General features: G+C 49.6%; 1 protein-coding gene across 3 annotated transcripts in view; it reads left to right on the top strand.

Annotated features, from left to right (window-relative positions):
* The window catches only part of COL6A3 (collagen type VI alpha 3 chain), a gene marked incomplete at its 5' end in the record, with an annotated part of 49,633 nt that extends 36,272 nt beyond the window's left edge, over positions 1-13,361 (top strand). For 2 of the 3 annotated variants that reach the window (XM_084289531.1, XM_084289533.1), the window contains 10 exons: positions 584-683; positions 1,190-1,888; positions 2,682-2,784; positions 3,416-3,687; positions 4,711-4,971; positions 6,659-6,733; positions 8,656-8,835; positions 8,948-8,998; positions 12,486-12,656; positions 12,788-13,361. In XM_084289531.1, the coding sequence (XP_084145657.1) occupies positions 584-683; positions 1,190-1,888; positions 2,682-2,784; positions 3,416-3,687; positions 4,711-4,971; positions 6,659-6,733; positions 8,656-8,835; positions 8,948-8,998; positions 12,486-12,656; positions 12,788-12,828 (1,953 nt within the window). In that variant the 3' untranslated portion in view covers positions 12,829-13,361. The remainder of the gene's footprint in view (positions 1-583; positions 684-1,189; positions 1,889-2,681; positions 2,785-3,415; positions 3,688-4,710; positions 4,972-6,658; positions 6,734-8,655; positions 8,836-8,947; positions 8,999-12,485; positions 12,657-12,787) is intronic. The other variant, XM_084289532.1, reaches the window with a different exon arrangement.
* Positions 13,362-18,643: the final 5,282 nt, after the last annotated feature.

Consider the following 18,643-nt stretch of genomic DNA (forward strand, 5'->3'; position numbering starts at 1 on the left):
CCCAGCCCGTTTCCCTGGGAGATCGATGGCTTTTATCTGTTGGTTGCTGGTTGGCTTCTACAGACCTGCCTACTGCTGAGAAAGCAATGCTGTGCAAATGCATCTAGCACGTCTATTAGGAGGAAAATCCAAAATGTCTGGTGCAAAGCACTAGTTGATGTTTCAACGAGCCAGTTGGTTCCCAGACCATGGCTCCAGTATGCCAAGGGTGGTATGAAACAGAAGAAAAGATGGTCCCCACTGTGAAAAAGACCTGACTGAGGCAGAAGGGCAAAGTGTGGGAAGGTATACATGCGGTAGCATCTTTAGTAGAGGGAGAGCTGAGGTCCAGAGACTTAAAGCACCAAAATTCCCAACACATCAAGCACTGGTTCAAGTGTTTGAACCTTTGGGTGGGACTTTTTATGCCTAAGCTCGTCCCATTAACTGACAACAAGTGTATTAGGCTCCTCCAAAAACAGCATGCTGGGTAGAGAAAATCCCTTAGAGTTGTCCACAAGATTGCCCTCCCCTACTTTGAGCTGAAAATAACCCAAGGCAACATTACTAACACCACATTTTTTTTTTGTTTGCATCTAACCAGATCAACAACACAGCAGTTGGACATGCAATTGTTCTTCCAGCCAGTGGCAGCCAGCTGAATGAAACTATCCGGAGGCTCTTGACTTGTCACGTTTGTCTGGGTAAAGCATCCAATTTCCCCTCTAGACTGTGCCAGATCCTTCTGGTTGCACAGCAGTTGGTTGTCAGTGATGCAGAAGGGAAGCCCAGGGGGAATTCATCCCTTTTGTTGCTGAAGACAAGGGATTCGTACTCTTGGGTTGAGTAGAAAACATTGGCGTTGTGAATGAGGCTCACTGATCAGTATGGGTGTTCTCCACATTGTGAAGAGAAGCTCTGTTTTTGGCCTGTTACCATTCTGACAGCCCAAATACCAGTAGTTCTAAAATATGGCCTTCTGCCATTTATGACAGAGAGCTTCTGGGATGTCTTTGGACAAAAGAGCACATGAAGAAATACTACGTGCACAGCTAAATGTATTTTGGGATGAAATGATTTGTTATCACGTGATGGAGTGGTGAATGTACATGGCTTGGTAGTGTTTCACATGAAACAACAGATTTTAATAGTGACAAGGGAGGGTTATCTTTGGTTCCTCCAAGTGAAACCTGCTGTATTTCTTCCCTAGATGTGTGTGAGCCCGATCCCATCTGTGGTTATGGTAGTCAGAGACCTGTGTTCAGAGACAGACGGGCAGCCCCAACAGATGTAGACATTGACATAGCCTTCATCATCGACAGCTCGGAGTCCACCACACCTCTGCAGTTCAACGAGATGAGGAAGTACATTTCCCACCTCATAAGTAACATGGAAATCAGCTCTGAGCCAAAAATATCTCATCACCACGCAAGAGTGGCAGTTCTCCAGCAAGCTCCTTATGAGCATGAAACCAACTCAAGCTTCCCACCAGTGAAAACAGAGTTTTCACTAACTGATTATGGATCCAAAGAGAAGATTATTAATTACTTAAACAACCGAATGACCCAGCTCTACGGCACAATGGCTATGGGAAATGCAATTGAACACACGATGGCTCACATTTTTGAAAGTGCACCAAACCCTCGGGATCTAAAAGTCATAGTTCTGATGGTAACTGGCCAAATGACAAAAGAAGAACTTGACTACTTGCAGAAGACTGTAATTTCTGCAAAATGCAAAGGGTATTTCTTCGTTGTCTTGGGCATTGGCAGGAAGGTGGATGTCAAGAATATCTACAGCCTAGCTAGTGAGCCACATGATGTGTTCTTCAAATTGGTTTACAAACCCGGAGAGCTTCATGAAGAGAACTTACTCCGCTTTGGGAGACTGCTGCCATCTTTTATCAGAAGTAAGTAAAACATCCTGTGGCCAGAATATCACAGAAGGAGCAATGTATGACCTCAGTGTGCCAGGCTGGGCCCTCCTGCCTGTTTGTTGGGTGGGCTCTGGCCTGACCACCTCTTTGGGCAGTGGGTCCCACTGAAGTGGTAGTCTCCTGACTACCTGAGCTCCCTGAACAACCAATAAATCCTTCTTCCCAATTTCAGCATAAATGCCATGTCCAGCAGGCATTTGGCTAGCTCAGGCAGAGATCTGGAGTTGCTCTATGCAGATTTAGGGACTAGACAAGCAGGACTCTTTGCTCAACATCATAAACAACATCAGCATGTTTGGGATGTGCAGACTACCTTGAAAATCTGAATCTCAGCTTGTCTTGCAGTAGAATAAGAAGCCAATGTATGCACATATTTCCCTGCAGATAAATATTTAGGTTTGCTTGTTTTGATTTTTCTAGTTACTGCTTACAGGGGTCCTGGAAACTTCCAGCTCTCAGAAGAATGCTGTGTGGTTGGAAGTGCTTTGCTATGAGAATGCTGTTTACACGGGATGGACTAAGACATAAAGCCCTCTAATATCTTGTAGTCACTGCTCTCATGTTTGTGTGTTGGAATAACAAATCTCCCTGCCCAGGATGCTGCACTGACCACACCAAACATCAAGAGATAATCCAAGCTTTTAACAGGAGCAAGCGAAGAGAGAAGAGCTTTTTTAATTCAGAAAGAAATATATGTAGAGCACTGTTGGTAGGTGACCACTGTCCTCAACACCAGAGTTTAATGCCAGCCTCTCTCCTTCTCTAGGTGACTTTGCTTTCTACCTGTCTCCAGAAATAAGGAAGCAGTGTGAGTGGCTGCAGAACGATCAGCTAGCCAAGAGCTCTGGACATGCTGGACATAAAGCAGTGTAAGTAGTGGTTTGTCTCCAAGAGGATGAGCTGTGCTAACAGCCTGTATCAAAAGAGCAAGAGATTTATCTGCTAAAGAAAGCAGACAAGTGCACACATATTTTAAATTTGTATTAAACTTCACGTTCATTTATGTATGAAGTAGCCATATGTTATTGTCATCATGCAGGTCAGGATTTCCAGAAATTGTTAACTTGGGCTTTTCAACTCAAAGAACTGTTTTCAGAGGTTGGGCTGCCATGGACTCTCTGATATTCAGGATCTGCCATAGAATATACCCTTATACTTTATGAACATAAGTGAAAGCTTATGTCACCAAGGCCCACTCACTGCTGGCACGTGTCCTAGCTTTGAAGGTCGAGTCCCTAGGAATGAGGCAAGCTGCAGAAGTGTCTGTGCTGAATTCACTCCGATGGGTGCTGCGAAGGCAGATCTGTGCCCCTAGTGACAGGCAGTGCTCTCCTGTATTTTCCTGTAGTGTTTCCATTGCTTGCCTGTGAGCTTACCCAAAGCTGACAGACTATTTACCTCGGGAGGGGTTCTTACCACTGGTTTCTATGTTAGCTCCCCCAGACTTCCAAAATTCTGCTTATATAGTGCTTCAGACACCAGCTGCTTTTGCTCCGATAGGTACGCGGCACCCAACGTGACCATAAGCCGAACCGTAAGCACCAGCACCACGCAAAGTACCAGCACCAAGCCTGCTGCCAGCACCAATGCCCGTGCCAGGACCACCACTGCCAGCACCACGGCCCAGACCAGAGCCACGGCCCGAACCACCACGGTGCAGATGAACACCACCACGCAGAGTGCTGCAAGCACGGCAGCCAACACCAAAGCCACCAGCCGCACCACGGCGAGCACCACAGCTGCAGCAGCAAGTGGCAGGAGAAGACAAGGAGGTACATGAAAGGCTGTCCCCGTGAGAGCAGTGCAACTCCTTTGAGCTTCTCTGTGCCATAGTGAGTTGTATCTTTTCTTCCTCCTTGAGAGGATGAGAAAATCATCACCGGGAGGACAAGTATTGTGCTTGCAGAAAGAAATTTTTAGGGGCAGAACTGGAAATCAGAGCTGGGGTGGGATTGTTGAGGCTTTGTCAACATCTGTGCTGCAAAGTTTGCCCAAAGACCAGGTCAGGGGCTGGATGCCTCAAGGCAAAACACAAACAGGATGGCTAAGAAGGGGACAATCCATCGTCTGCTGGCTAGCTCAGCAATGCAGTGACAGAACGCTTCTCTTTCTAGTGTGGCCCATTTGCTGTCAGTGTTTTCATCCCCCTGGCTAAGTTTTGCTATTTATGGTGGTTCACACAATGGGGTTGTTTGAATTCTCTGTCAGCTAATATAAATAGCTGCAGTTCATTCATCACTGAACCATCGTGGGGACCTTTTGAGGAATGGTGAAGCTCCTTCATGTGAGTGCAGCTCACGTAAAGGAGCCTTCCCATGTGCTTCTGCGATGGGATGCAGGCAGCTGTGGGCGAGACGAAGTAACAGAGAACATCTGTCAAAGCAGGAGGATGCTTAACCAGCAATGTTAAACATCCATGTGAAAACAGCTTTCACAAGGTCAATGCTTTCATCAGCTTGAGAGGAACAAGAGTTTCTGGGTATTTCTTATTCCATCGTTGCTTCCAAGTAGTGTTTCTAAAGGCCTCATCCAATGCTCCTCCATAGCAGGAACACCTTTCCCTAACAGCTTCTTTGACCCATGTAAGGTTATGTTGGATCTTTGGCAGGCTTTGCTATCAGATCTTTATCTGGGCCATGAAAAAAAGCCTCCCCGCAGTGCTGGGGGGGGGTTTGACCACCACAGATTTATTTGCTGCGGACTAAAAATCAGTTCCTGCAGCGCTGAGACACCTTTCCTTGAGAGCTTTCCTCTCCACGTCCTTGCTCAGTGCTTCTTCTGATTCTGAATTGCAGCCAAGACGAGCGACATCCAAATCACAGATATCACCGAGAACAGCGCCAGGCTGCGCTGGGCCAGCCCCGAGCCACACAACGCCTACGTATTTGATCTCTCCATCACCTTGGCACACGACCACTCTCTTGTGCTGAAACAAAACCTAACCGGCACCGAGCGTGTCATCGGAGGCCTCCGAGGTGGACAGAAATACCTCGTAGTCATCACTGGCTACCTGAAATCCCAACCCAAAGTAACCTACACAGGTGCATTCAGCACAAGTAAGTACCCTTTGGCGAAAACAAACACTTATTTTTTTCATGTTAAGATACTGGACACACAAAAAAAATATGGAAAAAATGTGTAAGGGATGGGGAGCCATTCAGTACCAGTGATCCCAGCCCTGGCAATGCTCAGTTGTGTCACTGCATGTCTGGTATCCTCTGTCCCAGCGGCAGGACCTGGCTGTGAAACACCATGGATGTGTTTCTTTGGCAAATTCAAGTTGACACTTTGGTGGTGTAAAATGGACCCAGATTGTGGGAAAATTAAAGCCAGTCTCAGAGGGGTGTTTGTCTTATTGTGCGTGCAGAAGGCTTTGCACAATGGGGCTTGGTGGGGTCCAGACAGCACTGCAGTAATTAATAGGAGTCAAACTGGGTTAAAACAGAGTAAATTCAGTCCAGCGTGATTACAAAATAACCAAGAAAAGCTGTTTCTCCAACAGCAATTTCCATAGCCACCTATCTGCTTTGCATACTACAATATCCAAAAAAGGCATAGAGAAGGGATTAAATGGTGGGTTTAGTCTTTTGGGAATCCAAGCTCCATGTGCAGAGATCACATATGAAACTCACCAAACCCTTTGGCATGGCCAAAACTTGCTGTATAAGGCAAAGCCAACATTTTTTTACTTTTATTTTTTTAATAGCTTGGCGTAGAGGCGCCTTGGCTGGCTGGTGTGGTAAAGTTTGTGCTGGTGCTGCCAGTGCTGCATCTGGCTTGTTCTGGCACTTTGGAGCCTCCTCCAGTGCCCACGGGGAGCCTTTCCAATGGCTTCAGCACGTTTGGATCAGGTCTGAGGGCTCTTACCTTCGCGAGCAATAAATGTGCCCACAAAAATGTTGTGAAAATACAACAGTTTGTAGAAGGAACATTTGCATGTGCTGACTTAGAGCCCTCGGTGCCCAGGGAAGCTGCGTTTCCTATAGTGTACATCTCAAATGGGAACAGATTGGGCAGGCAGCAGTGCCCAGCCCCATGCAAAGGGCATGGTGCAATCAGGTGGGGAGTGCTGCGATATGAACCATGATCTGCTTTCCACCCCACGGGATTTTATCCCCCCCCCCCCCAGTGACAATCCTCAACTACAGTTCCCAGAGGGCTGTCAGGCTGTGATGGCAAGAGTGTGTCACAGCTTCTCTAAAGGCCTTTATGCAATGCACAAATCCTAGAAGGTTTCAGGAGAGCAGGAGAAGCTCCATCATGGCCTCTTTGTTCCCCTGGAGCACGCTGTGGTTTTCTGCCCTCTCTAAGACCGGAGGAGCAAAACTAATCTGGCTACAGCAAGGCCATGGCTGCTTCTCCAGAGCCCCTGTGCAGGCCCACGCTGCGAGGAGAGCTGTGGCCACCAAAAGCAGAGCCTGGTGGGTCCCCTCCGTAGCCACCAAGAGACCGACCAAGCATTGCTGCAACACGAACCGTGCCGGCGCGGCCAGGCAGCAGTGGATTACTCATCCTGCCAGCTGCATCCAATAAACACTGCTGCAAAACGTATGTGCTGGGGTAAACACATCCAGGCCTGACTCCTGCAGCTTGTGTGTCCCCCGCTCCCCGTGCTGGAGCTGGGGCCAGGGGGGTTGTTTATGGCCATGCCTTGGCCCCGCTCCTGCTTGCGGTGGGGCTCCCAGAGGGTGTTGCTGCAGGATCTGGTTGCCCTTGGCTGACCGCTCCTTCTGTCCTCCCCAGAGACCCCGGCGCAGCCCAAGGTGTCCCTGGCCAACATGATGATGAACACCGAGCCGCTGGAAGGACCTGAGAGCGGTGAGTAGTGGGGCTGGGGGGCTCTGGTGGGACCCCCATGGAGATCTTGGCCGTCGGCATCGGTCTTCCCCTTGCCCGATCCCAAACCTGGCCCTTTGCAGAGCAAGCGTAGCCCTGCCAGGACCAAGGAATCTGGATGACAGCCTTGGCTCCCTGTCTGAGGCCTCAGCCCTGTGCAGGATCCCGAGCCTGCAGAAGGCTCTGGGATCTTCATGGAGGACTCAGACCAGGTCCCGTCATCAGGAGATGAGACAGGGCCCAGGTGCTGGCTGCCCCCCAGGGACACGCTGTGCCCCATGGCCCACCCAGTGCATGGAGACGTAGCTGTAGACATGAAACATGCTCCTTTTTGCCCCATCTCTCCTGATTTATGACAAAGAACAGGTCTTGGCTCCCTCACTTAACACACAAGTCCTCCACCGACAGCCAGTGTCCAACCCTTGGATTTGGCCTGCTGACAGCGTCCCACCAGGTTACTCCCTGCCATCAGTGGCTCATCACTGTAAACCACTAACGAGCAAGCTGTCAGATCCTACTCTGCTGATAATCACATTAACCCTCGTTAGTAACCCATAATCACTGTAGCTGTTCAAGCATTGTCTCATGGCATTCGTTGACACCAGGCTCCTTACATCCGCCATATAATGCACAGTCATACTCTACTGCCCTTCCTCCACAGATCTGGAAAGGTCTGTAGCCTCCATAAAGCCATCACTGTCACCAATCTGGATGTGGATCTGGCATCTAAGACTCATTCCTCATCCCCATATATTCTCTCTCTTTTTTTTTTTTTTTCTTTTTTTTTTAAAAGCTTTTTGCTTGTGCTGTAGCTCATTTTCTCCCCAGCCTGGGGAGCTGGGTGTGAAATGCGCTGAGCTGCAGGTGGAGGTCTGGGATGGGGCTCAAATTACTGGTGGAGCAGGGAACATCTCATCTCATTTCATCTCATCTGCATCTTGGCACTCGTCCCACCACCGCTGTGATGCTCTGAGTGGCTCCTCGTGCAAGGTGCCACCCGTGCATGGTGACACTGTCCCCTGGCTTGTTCCCTCAAGGTGACTGTCACCCCTCTATGGCTTTGCTTAACCTCTTACCTGCCAGCCCTGTGGAGACAAGGTGTAGCTCTGTGTGGGTCTGTCAACACAAAACCTCTCCATCTCGTGACCCGTTTGCAGCAAATGCCTCTGCCCAAGGATTTATGGCACCTGGAGTAGGGGGAAAACATTTTAGGAAGGCCTCCAGGGACGGTGCTGTTAATCTGCGGTTTTTCAGCAGGCTGAGGATATTAAACAGAGCAGGGCACGGGGGACAGGTCGTTTAACTGAGTCTTCTCTAGTTCTCTGTGCAATGGGAAAGACCCGTGCATAAATCTTACAGACCTCAGAGGAAGCCCCGGATTCTGGCATCCTTATATAGGCAAAGCAGCTGCTCGCAGGGATGGCCTTTGCTAATAAAAACTCTGGGATTTGGGCCTCAAGTTATCATTTCTGGGCAGGAAAGGAACACGTTTAAATCCTCATCAAGCCCTAACGCCTACCAGGTGTGGCTTGCCTTAAAGATAAAGTAAGCACAATTAAGAATTAAAGTTACAGCCAGGCAAAGAGCTTTGCAAGCAGACAGGGGGGAGGTGTGTGAAGGCCCAGTCCTGCCCACGCCACCCCGGTGCAGGGGCCTGGGGACATGCTGGGTTGGTGCTTAGCAAGGGGGGGGAACAGAAATCATGGGTTGAGGAAATTCTGTGAGCCTCACATTGGGCCGGAGCATCAGGTGCATGGGCTGATCCAGCCCTCTTGGCTTCTGGTGTTTTTAAATGCTTCATTCCTTTTATTATTATTATTATTTTTCCCTTTCCTGGATCTCTTTCCTTTTTCAGCTTTTAACTCTTTCAGGATCATTTAACCTTTGCACCTTTTGACATGCAGATTTGGCAGACCCTTGCTTGCTGGACTTTGACATGGGCATGCAGTGCAAGGACTATCAGGTTGTGTGGTTCTTTGACTACAAACACAAGATCTGCAGCCAGGGTTGGTATGGTGGCTGCGCTGGTAATGCCAATAGATTTGAGACCGAAGCTGAGTGCATTAGCAAATGCTTGAAACCATGTAAGTACCGCGTGGGGGTTAATCCTTTCACATTGTATCATGTTTGCAAATAATGTTTGCATCAGAGAGAAAACACCATTTAAAAACCAAACCCACACACTTTTTCCTCCAGCAGCAGCTGAGAAAGCCAAGCAGCCACCCCTTGAGAAAAGATTATCGTCAGGTAACACATACACAAAATAACCATAAACCAAAGCAAATCCATCACTTCACCTTCATCATTTCATAGCATGCATCCGAGCTTGTCCAGCACAAGATCACCAGCAGCACAGACTTGGTTTTCATCTGCTCCTTGACCTGACCACGCCCCAGCACCTGCTTTGCATGAGCAAGTTGCCCGCATGCCATGTCTCACCCCAGGGGCTGTCATATTTGCACGACCCGAGTGCAAACCACAGCTGGCAGCAAAATCACGCGCAGGATTTCGGGAGAAGTGTGCGCTCACTGACCTGCAGGTCCCAAAGCGGTTCGTGTTGTCGCTGCATGACCGATGCCACCACTCAGCACTGCGCCCTTGCCATGGTGCAAACCACAAATGCTTCACTGCCTGCATCCAGAACACTTCACACGGAAAATGACTCCACGTGGCACGGGGCTTGCGTGCAGATGTTTTCCTTTTGCAGCAAAAGATAAAAAAAAACAAAGCTGAGGAAGGCACCCACGGGAAAACGGCAATGAACTCCTCTCCTGGAGGCGTTTCTAACCTCCTGGGTTTTGGGAGCTGGGAGGAAAGCAGTGACTTACAATCGCCTGTGTTGGCTGAGCAGGGATGGGATGGGAACCTGACTGCAGCAAAGACCTGCTATCATAGCAGCTTTCTTCTCTTGGTCTTTCAGGGCATTTTGCAAAGAAATGGGGGAAACCCAGGAGCAATGCAAGCTCTGGTACCGAGGGCAGGGCTTTAATCCTGTTAGAAAAGGCCCCCTCCCACCCGTTTGGTCTTCTTGTGTGGATTTTAGGCTCCTTAAATCAGACTTGGGCATTCTTGCCCCCGGCCATGGTGCAGCCTCGGTCCAGCTTTTCCACCCCCAGGCACCTGGGGCAGCAGCTGCTCCAAAAGGAGATTGCACAGTGCTACAACCAGGCATCATGGACAAATTTGGTTGCAGTCTGGGGTCTTTTTGGCCAGAGGAATCAGCACATGGCTCGTGCAGAAACCTGTGGCATCAATCTGGACCGGGGTTTCACCCTGACGGAGCGGGGAAGCCTCGCTGATGTGCTTTTCTCCGGAGGGCGCGCCTTTCCGCTCGCCCCGGCCCCTCATCCAGCCCCTTCTGATCATCATCACATGCCTTGATGATGTTTCCAGCAACTGTTGTTCAGGCTAAATTGATATTTCACGAACTTGGCGCCATTCTGCCCTGGGCAGAGAGTCAAGAAAAGCAACCGAGGGGCCCTGGAGGGATGCTCGTGTCTCTGCCCGCCCCACCAGGGTCCCCTCGCTCCATTCACTGCTTTCTCCCTCTTCTCTTTTTGGTTTCTGCTAAACCACAGCTTGAATCCACTGTGGAAAAGGAGACACAGGAGCTTGCAGCTCAGCTTTTAAAACACTGGGTGTTGGGCTGGGCTCTCGGTTCAGCCCATTGCAAGGATCGGAGCCAGGTGCAGTGCTGAGAAATGCCTTGGCCTCCCAAACCTCAGGGCTCTTTGGGTGTGCTCCATCTCCCCCTGGGAACCCTTTTAAGTGCTCTGATAACCTTTAATTGTTGCAATTTATAGACTTTTTATATTTTTTTTTACCATGACAAAATTAAATCTAAGTGCAGCTGAGGAGCCCAGACACATTTTCTCTGCAGGATGAATTAAAAACCCCACTCGTGTGGCACCACCCCACACGGTGAGAATATTAGGGCAGGCAAACTGAAGGTTACGATTCAAGGGATTATTTTTTTTCAGCTACCATAGCACAGCACATTTGCTGAAGCCAGAAAATCAGCTCTGCCTCCAAAGTGTTTGTTGAATTTCCCAGTGCCTCGGCTGATCCCGAGAGCCACTGCCAGTCTCAAAAGGGACAGTGGGGTCCAAACGCTGGGCTGCCCAGATCCTGTGCTGTGGAAAAAAAATACCTTACCACTCCAGAAGCTGCGTGTTTTCTGGCTGGTTGGCTTCGTGAGGGGTTGCACTGGGTTTGGAGCAGTAGTCCTTGTGTTTGCATCTGCTGGCTTTCGGTATTCCGGAATGACAGGAAAGAAGAGAGGAGGATTTCTTAAAAAATTGAACCCCAAGGGCAAAGAGCCTGCCAAAGGGATGGGGAAGCTTTTGGCTGCCGGAGCATGATAGCAGAGCTTGAATCGGAAGGTCAATATTGATTTCAAATTCCTAGGAAAAGCAGAAGTTAAGAAAGACTTCAACAAGCTGCTTTTAGAGCAGAACAAACAAAACCATCAGCAGGCAGGAGGGACCTTTTCAACACTTCTCCTCTCCCAGTAGGTCACGTTCACAGACCCTACCCCAAACCTTGGCCACTGCTTGGGTTTGACCCACTTGGCCCCATGCTCACAGCATGCAAAAAAGAGGGAAAATGCAATCGAAATGGGCAGGTAGGGAGGTTTTAGGCAGGACCTGCCCGTCCCTGGGGTCTGGTCAGTGTAGGGTCCGTGACACCGATTTTTGCCTCCCCCTGTCCTGCTGGCTGCAGCATTCCTGGGTGCTGGGCAGTCGCCAGCACCGGCCGCAACTTCCTCCAAAGCAAACCTGCCACCAGCGCTTTCTTATTTCCTAGGATTTGCTGCCAGACCTACTTTCTAGTTGGGATTTCGGGGATAATCTTCTGTGCGCTTCTTCCTGTGAACATTTTATCAGGGTTTAGCAAGCCTTTCCTCTCATCAGACCCCAAAGAAACTTGCTTGCAAATGCACCCTTCTGTATATTCACCCTATATCTCCATACTCTTCCATATGTCCACTTGTGGATATTTGGGACCCTGTTTCTGGTAGGACAGAGTACCTTGATTCCTGGCACGCGGCCTGCAGCACGTTACAAAGGGCGCAGTCCTAAGACGAGGTTATCACAAGGCAATTTCAGGTCCTGGATTTCCTGACCACTTTTTGCTGGTGTACTCTGTATATCTTGGTTTATTTTTCCTTTTGGGAAAAAAGAAAAAAGTTATTTATTTATTTAGTTGGCAATTTAATTATTTAATTTAATTTAACACATCCAGGTGCTTTGTTATTTTGTCCACCACTTTTCCAGTAAGAGAAGTGGGATGCCGTGGGGCAGCACGCGGTAGGTCCAGAAGCATCTTCACACAGAAGATTCCTCTTTTCAGGGAAAGCCACGCTTTTTAATTGGAAAATGATGGTGAAAATACTTTTTCCATTGCAACCCAGTTGATGCCCGCCAACTCATTTCCTGCAAATCCCCTGGATTTGCAGCACACGTCCTTCTTGCTGCCTTTATCCATCCCAGTGTGGATGCATGCATTCCCTGGGGCTCAGCGCTGGGCACGGACACCCAAAACCCTTCTCTTTGCAAACTTAGAGACTGGATTTAGTCTTAGAAGATCAGGCAAAGCCTAGGCTGTGGTTCCCCGTTCTGACCTCGCATGCCAGCCCTTCTCTCAGGCACTTCAGAAACACCGAGAGAGCCTGTGCTTAGCCCAGGGCCCCAGACCTCTTGCTTACCCTTGGTGCTCCTGCTTTTCCCTGCAGCCACGGACATCTGCCGGCTGCAGAAGGAAGAGGGGACCTGCAGGGACTTCGTGCTGAAGTGGTACTACGACCCCAAGACCAAGAGCTGCGCCAGGTTCTGGTACGGAGGCTGCGGGGGCAACGAGAACCGATTTAACACGCAGAAAGAATGTGAAAAAGTTTGCGTCCCTGGTAAGCACCCACGCCCCTCCTCGAGGCCTTAGCTAGACCCAAGTGGTTGCAGCAAGTCCTGGCAGCCACCCTGGTCCTTCCCCAGCATCCCAACCTTATCTATTTTCTCCTTCTCCACCAACCTTTCCCAGGCAACATTAACCCTGGCGTGGTGACGACGATAGGAACATAGAGCCAGCGACCTGCCAACACATACCTCTGGGACAGCCAGGAGCGTCAGCCGTCGCCACCTTATCCCCATAGAAGCTAAGGGTATAGACTACCTTGCACTGTACTATTTCATGCTTTTAACTCCCGAAGCAAACCTTGAAGAAAGTGTTTTGCTACATGACCTATCAATATGGTGCTAAACTGTTTGTGGACTGAGTCCTACCCCTGCCCGGGTTATATTGTATAGCTTCAATGTTGCGAAGTATTTACCTGATTGCAGATTGTTCCTGTGTCTGAACACGTTTCCAAATTACCCTTTCTTTCCAATTCGGGCAATGCAAAAATCAGCAAATCTAAAAAAAAAAGAAAAAAAAAAAAAAGAAAAAGAAATCATAATAATTTCACTGCAACTGTTACGTGCTTGCTTTTATCATTTTCATAACTGAGCATAACTTTACTTGGAAAGCCTTCGAGTAAGAGAGTAGCTAATTCTGATAAACAAGCGGTTCAATTTTTCATTCTTCCCTTTTTTTTTTTTTTTTTTTTTTTTTTCTCCTTTTTCTGGATTAGATTTCCAACTAGATCTCTCGTATGCATTTGTAACATATGTGGCCAACCAAACTAGCGAGGCAAAGGAAGCAAGGTTTCTGAATGCAAATGCACTGCTGGGACCAAGGCCTCAGTTAACGAATTTTTAAATTGTGGTGTAGAATGTCTCTGGCATTCTTCTAATGTTGTCTGTTTTATAAAATACAAAGCAAAGCAATCTTGGGGGGAGGTGGGCGGGCTGGAGTGGGGATTTTATTTTTATTGTGGACTCTGTGTCAGGAAGTCTATACAAAGAACTTTTAAATAAAGTCTAATGGAGGTTTTGAGAAACTCGTGCTTTTGTCCCATTCTTTTTAAAGCTGTGGTAGGCATCAGGGGAATGATTTTTCAGTCTGGAAACAATGTATTTGGTGTGAAATCCCTAATGGCCCTTAAAGGGAGGATGGCTGTAGCGTGAACATTCAGGGGAAATCTCTGAGATGCTGCTGGTAACCTGGGGGTTTCCAGCTTGGGAAAGTTGGAAAATGGGATGTCCCAGGAGATGGCCATGAGATCTCCATCCTGGAGGGGTTTACACGAGGCAGGACGTTGCTCTGAGCAACCCAGCCTCAGCTGACCCTGCTTTGAGCAGGGTGTTGGAAGATCCAAAGATCCCTTTCCACCTACACAACCCCATGGGCATCCCCGGGGGTCTGCTTTGCTGTCCTTGGCCATGGCGACCACAGGGTTCACTCAAGGAAGCTAAAATTGGTCAGAAAACAATGGCAAAATCTGCCCAAAAAGCACAAAGCAGATGAACACGTGGGAGCAACCAACCTCTGGGGGTGTCTGTCACTGTTGGGAAAGGGGCTCCTCCAAAGAGGGATTCCCCAAAAAGGGGCTCCTCCAAAGCCCCCGGGTTGTTTGAGGCGAATCCAGACAATATCCTGCAAAACCTGGGAGCAGCAGGATTAAAGAGGTCTGCGTGGGGCTGCAGATGGATCCCGGGGGCTGCTCCAGGCTTTGTCCCCGTGGGGGGACAGTACCGAGCCACTTGTGCCTGGCTGGGGTTCCTGCATAAGCCAAGCCCACGCAGCTGTGCTCTGCTCAGCACCAAGCACGTTGTAAGGGCTTCGTTAAAAGGTGGACTGATTTTTTACTGTTTCTTTTAAAATTTTTATTGCAATTGTTTCCCCGTAGCTGCTCTGAAGGGCAGAGCAGCCTGCCCTGCTTTTCACCGTGCCGCGAGGGCATGCTGCAGACCCCCCTTTTTCCCTGATGGCCTTTAAGCATTGCCTGCCTGCAGAGCGGACGCATCCCACGCTCCAGCCTCCTCCGCAGCCTCTCCTTTCAATCTGGGAGCACCCAGGTTAAAATGACCCGAGATTCATCCTTCCCACCCTACCCTTTTCCCAACCTGGAGGATCCAGGGAAGGCTTCGGGAAGGTGCGGGCTGGGAAGGGACCCCCATTGCTGCCGACCCCCGGGGTGTTGGGCATGGCCCTGCTCTGCAGAGCCCTGCAAGGCAGCAAGCTACGCCCTAGGCCCCCGGCCAGCAGCCAAAAGGGGTTACACATGGAAGTCATCTGCAGCTGGGAGAGCATCTGCCAGCGTGGCTGCAGGACGCGACCAGGAGTAAAAATAGCTCGGGGCAGGCGTCCCGCTCAGCACCGCCCCGACGAAGCGATGCGCTTCTCCTCTTGGGTTCATTGCCAGGGGACAAAAAAAAAAAAAAAAAAAAAAGCAAGCATGAAAACCTCCAAATGCTTCTCTAAACCCTGCGCTTGCTGTTTTCCCTTCCTTATAAACTCAATCCTAATTAACGTGTTCTTGTACAAGCCGAGTGAAACCATTGCTTTGCAGCATCCTACAGGACACGCAGCAGTCACTGTGTCGAGGAATTCAAGGGATGGATGTGTGAAGCAAAGGATGATGCAGTCCAGGGACACCATCCTTTAAGCAGGACACCCCATCTAAATCTGCATCAAAAATTAAAAGCCTGAGAAGCCATTAATTTCCCAGTTCTTTGGTTATTAGGTTCAAAGGACAGGCTTCTACCCTTAATATCAAACGTCTCGCACACCATCTAATGATGCCTACGCCTTTGTTTTGAGAGGTACAGCATCAATCTTCAACACCTGCTCTATAATGAGACAGCAGAGAACTAAAAGCTGGTCTCAACGCAGCATTTCCCCATCAGCTGAAATAAAAGCCCCACTGGAAGCGAAGCCTCTGCACCCTGGGGAGCTCAGGTCTGTCCCAGGGGGCACAGAGCCCCGGTGAGTTCCTGATGCTCTCACACCCTCAGCTGCGGCTCAGAACAGGACTCATGTGCCCCAAATCCTGCTTTCTGGAGCCTAATAAAAGATATTATCACTCCCTATAAACTGTGACTTTCAGTGCATCGACAGCTGCGTCTCTTCTTCCACTAATTGCCAGGACGTCTCGTAAAAACACTCACTGTTAGTGGAGAGGTGACTTGGCCTCCCCGTCCTGCTCCAGCCTGCTCGGTCTGAACCTCACTGAGACTTGGTGTGGGTCTCCAACACAGGGTCAGCATGGCACACGTCAGCCCTTCAGAGCTTTGTCTAAATAATTCCCCCAAATGGATCCCTGTGCTGCCCGTGGATGCGAGCGAGCTACGAGGCTGCTGGTGAAAACCTCAGGACTCAACACCAGGGCCGAGATGTAATCCTTTATGGTGTTGATGGTACTGTAAAAATGGAGAGGAGGATATGGAGCAGAGTTAAGCTTTGCAGCCAGACCCTTAAATGTGGGAAAGCACCAGCTTTTGAGCGCTTGGTTGGGTTTTCTTAACGCTGTAGTTTCGCATTTAATTATCTCCATCTAGGGAAACCTTTACAAGGGGAGGCAAAGTGGCTCTGAAATGTTTTATTAGCCGGTATTAAGTTTATTGCATCGGTACAAGAAGCCAATCTAAAATAACCAAAATGTACAGATACACATCTCCGTGGGTTTTCCAGGAACGCCACGCTTGAAGCAACGCCGTATGCTGTAAGCATAATTCTGAGGTGAAGGTTTTAGGGAAACGTGTGTCTTTTCACCCGGGGTGCTCCTGAAAATAGGGGATGTACCCAAGTGAGATTTGGGCACGTGGGAGTCCCCAGACCCTCACCCGTGTGGGTGATGTCCACCTTCAGAGCACTGAGGGACTGCTAGGGAAAGGCAGGAAGCGTGGGCACTGCCTGCCCACGGCTGCACTGGACATCTTGGGACAAAGAGCCCCAGCAATTAGCAGGGCCTGCACTCTGCATGATTTATGGGACGGCAGGAGCGGGTCCGTCCTTCGGTTAAAGCAGATCTGAAACAGATGTCTAACCTTTATCTGCTGGGACGGAGGAGCAGACAGCGGGGAGAAAGACATCCCATTTTCCATGAGCTGCCGCTCCACTCTCTTCCAAAGTCAGCTCGTAAAGAAAAATGAGCGCCACCAGCCAGGAAACTCTGCTTCGGAGGAATATATGTTTTGTTTTGTCGCTGGCTGCTATAGAGACCCCGCGGAAATAAAAGCGCACCCGGCTGCCGTGACCTCACCGCCTTGCTCCGTGAAATCCCGCTATCACAGAGATGTAACCCCGAGGATTCGGGTCTGAAGCCTCGCACACAGGCACCCCTTTGGCCTCCTGGAAAGAGGGGCTGGGAGGGCAGATGGAGGGGCTGAAGCTTTGGGGATGCCACCTATATTTTTAAACGTGGCGTGGTTGTTTCACCACCCCAGGGAAGAGGAGATTTTGGGACAACCATGCTGAGAAACTTTTGGGATGGGTGAGCCAAAGGGGGACCACGCCAACCCAAGTGGTTTGTGACTGAGGCATGCACCCTCCTAGCTCACCTCATGGTCAGGGAAATACCTGAGAATAACACCCAGCTCTCAAACCTGCCCAAAAAAACAGCCTCCAAACCTGCTTTGGCAGGTGGAAGATGCTGGAGCGCACGTGTAGCTCCCAGAGGCCACCCATACCCTTGGGTGAGCTGCAGCTCCCTTCTCCAGCAGAGAAAAATGCAGGAAAACCCCAAAATTCCCTTTCTACCCCAGCAGCTTGTGGGGTGAAACCACCCCAGTGTGCTGCTGGAGTCCTTGTCCCAGATGTGAGGGGCTCCACTGCACAAAGGCAAAGGCCAAAGGCATTATCACGCTTGAAAACAAGACAGAAATCATTTAATTTGTATGTAATTAATGTATGTTACATAGCCCATGTAGAGAACCTGCAGATTTTGAGCATGGTCAAAGAACTGGAAGTAGAAACCTGAAAGGCCTTAAGTGATTAATTCTGCAGATGGGAAGAACAGATCAGGCTCACTGCAGCGAGCCTGACGTTCCCCACTAACCCATGGCAGTGCCACGCTCACTGCCTTATCTTCTCACTTCCAAAACTGCTGGAAGTCAAAAACGAGTTTGGAAAAGCCCCTGAAGATGTGCACACCCAGCTCCTCAAATGCTTTTATTGCTCTCTGTGCTTTTTATTGTGGCCGTGAGGGTGCTCCCTTAGGAGCACCCCTTCTTTGCACCTGAAAACCCAGATGCAGAGCAGGTTGTAGGCATCCATATGGGCCTAAAAGCAGCATGTAGCCCAGAGGGGAACCCAAAAATGCAGGTGTTGACACAAAAAAACCCTTCAGTGGACCACAGAGGAGCTACATCTCGCTCCATAGTGGTATAACGTGGACCATATGCAGCTCATGGTAGGGGATAAAATAAAGCCACGCTAATTCTCCCAGCAAGCGATTCCCAAGGGAGGATGCTCCCTGAAGCGGGACAAGTCAGGGCGTCCTCACCAAACAGCCTCTTACCTCCTATTTCCCAGCAGGCCAAGGCAGATTTTTGGGTTCGGCCGCCAAGCACAAAAGCATCTGCTGCTGGGGAGAGCGAAATGAGCCCCCAGGTGCCTGGCGTGGCTTCATCCTGAAAGCGGGAGGGGAGAATTTCAGCATCAGCAAGAAGCGCTGTGAAACTGGCACCTCATTCCCACCCCTCTTCCCCTTGTGACAGGCAGCCACTGAACAACTCCTTTTTAATATTTTTTTTGGGGAAAAAAAAATTAAAAAGGCATTTTTTTTTTTTTGCAATCCAGAGCCAAGCTGATTGCAAAAGAGCGCGCTGTGTCCTGCTCAGCCCCGTGCAAGCTGTGTTCCTCTGTGGGGCCGGCTGGTGCTGGTGGTCACGTAAAAAGGAGAGGGGAGAAGAACAGCCCCTTGCAAATCTTCTTGACAGCCAGCCCCTGGAAGTGGCTGCTCCCAGAGAGGACAAGCAGAAAGGATTTGCTCCCGCAGCAAACCCATCTCCTGGG

The sequence above is a fragment of the Netta rufina genome (genome assembly GCF_964035555.1).
Source record: "Netta rufina genome assembly, chromosome: 6".
Taxonomy (NCBI): domain Eukaryota; kingdom Metazoa; phylum Chordata; class Aves; order Anseriformes; family Anatidae; genus Netta; species Netta rufina.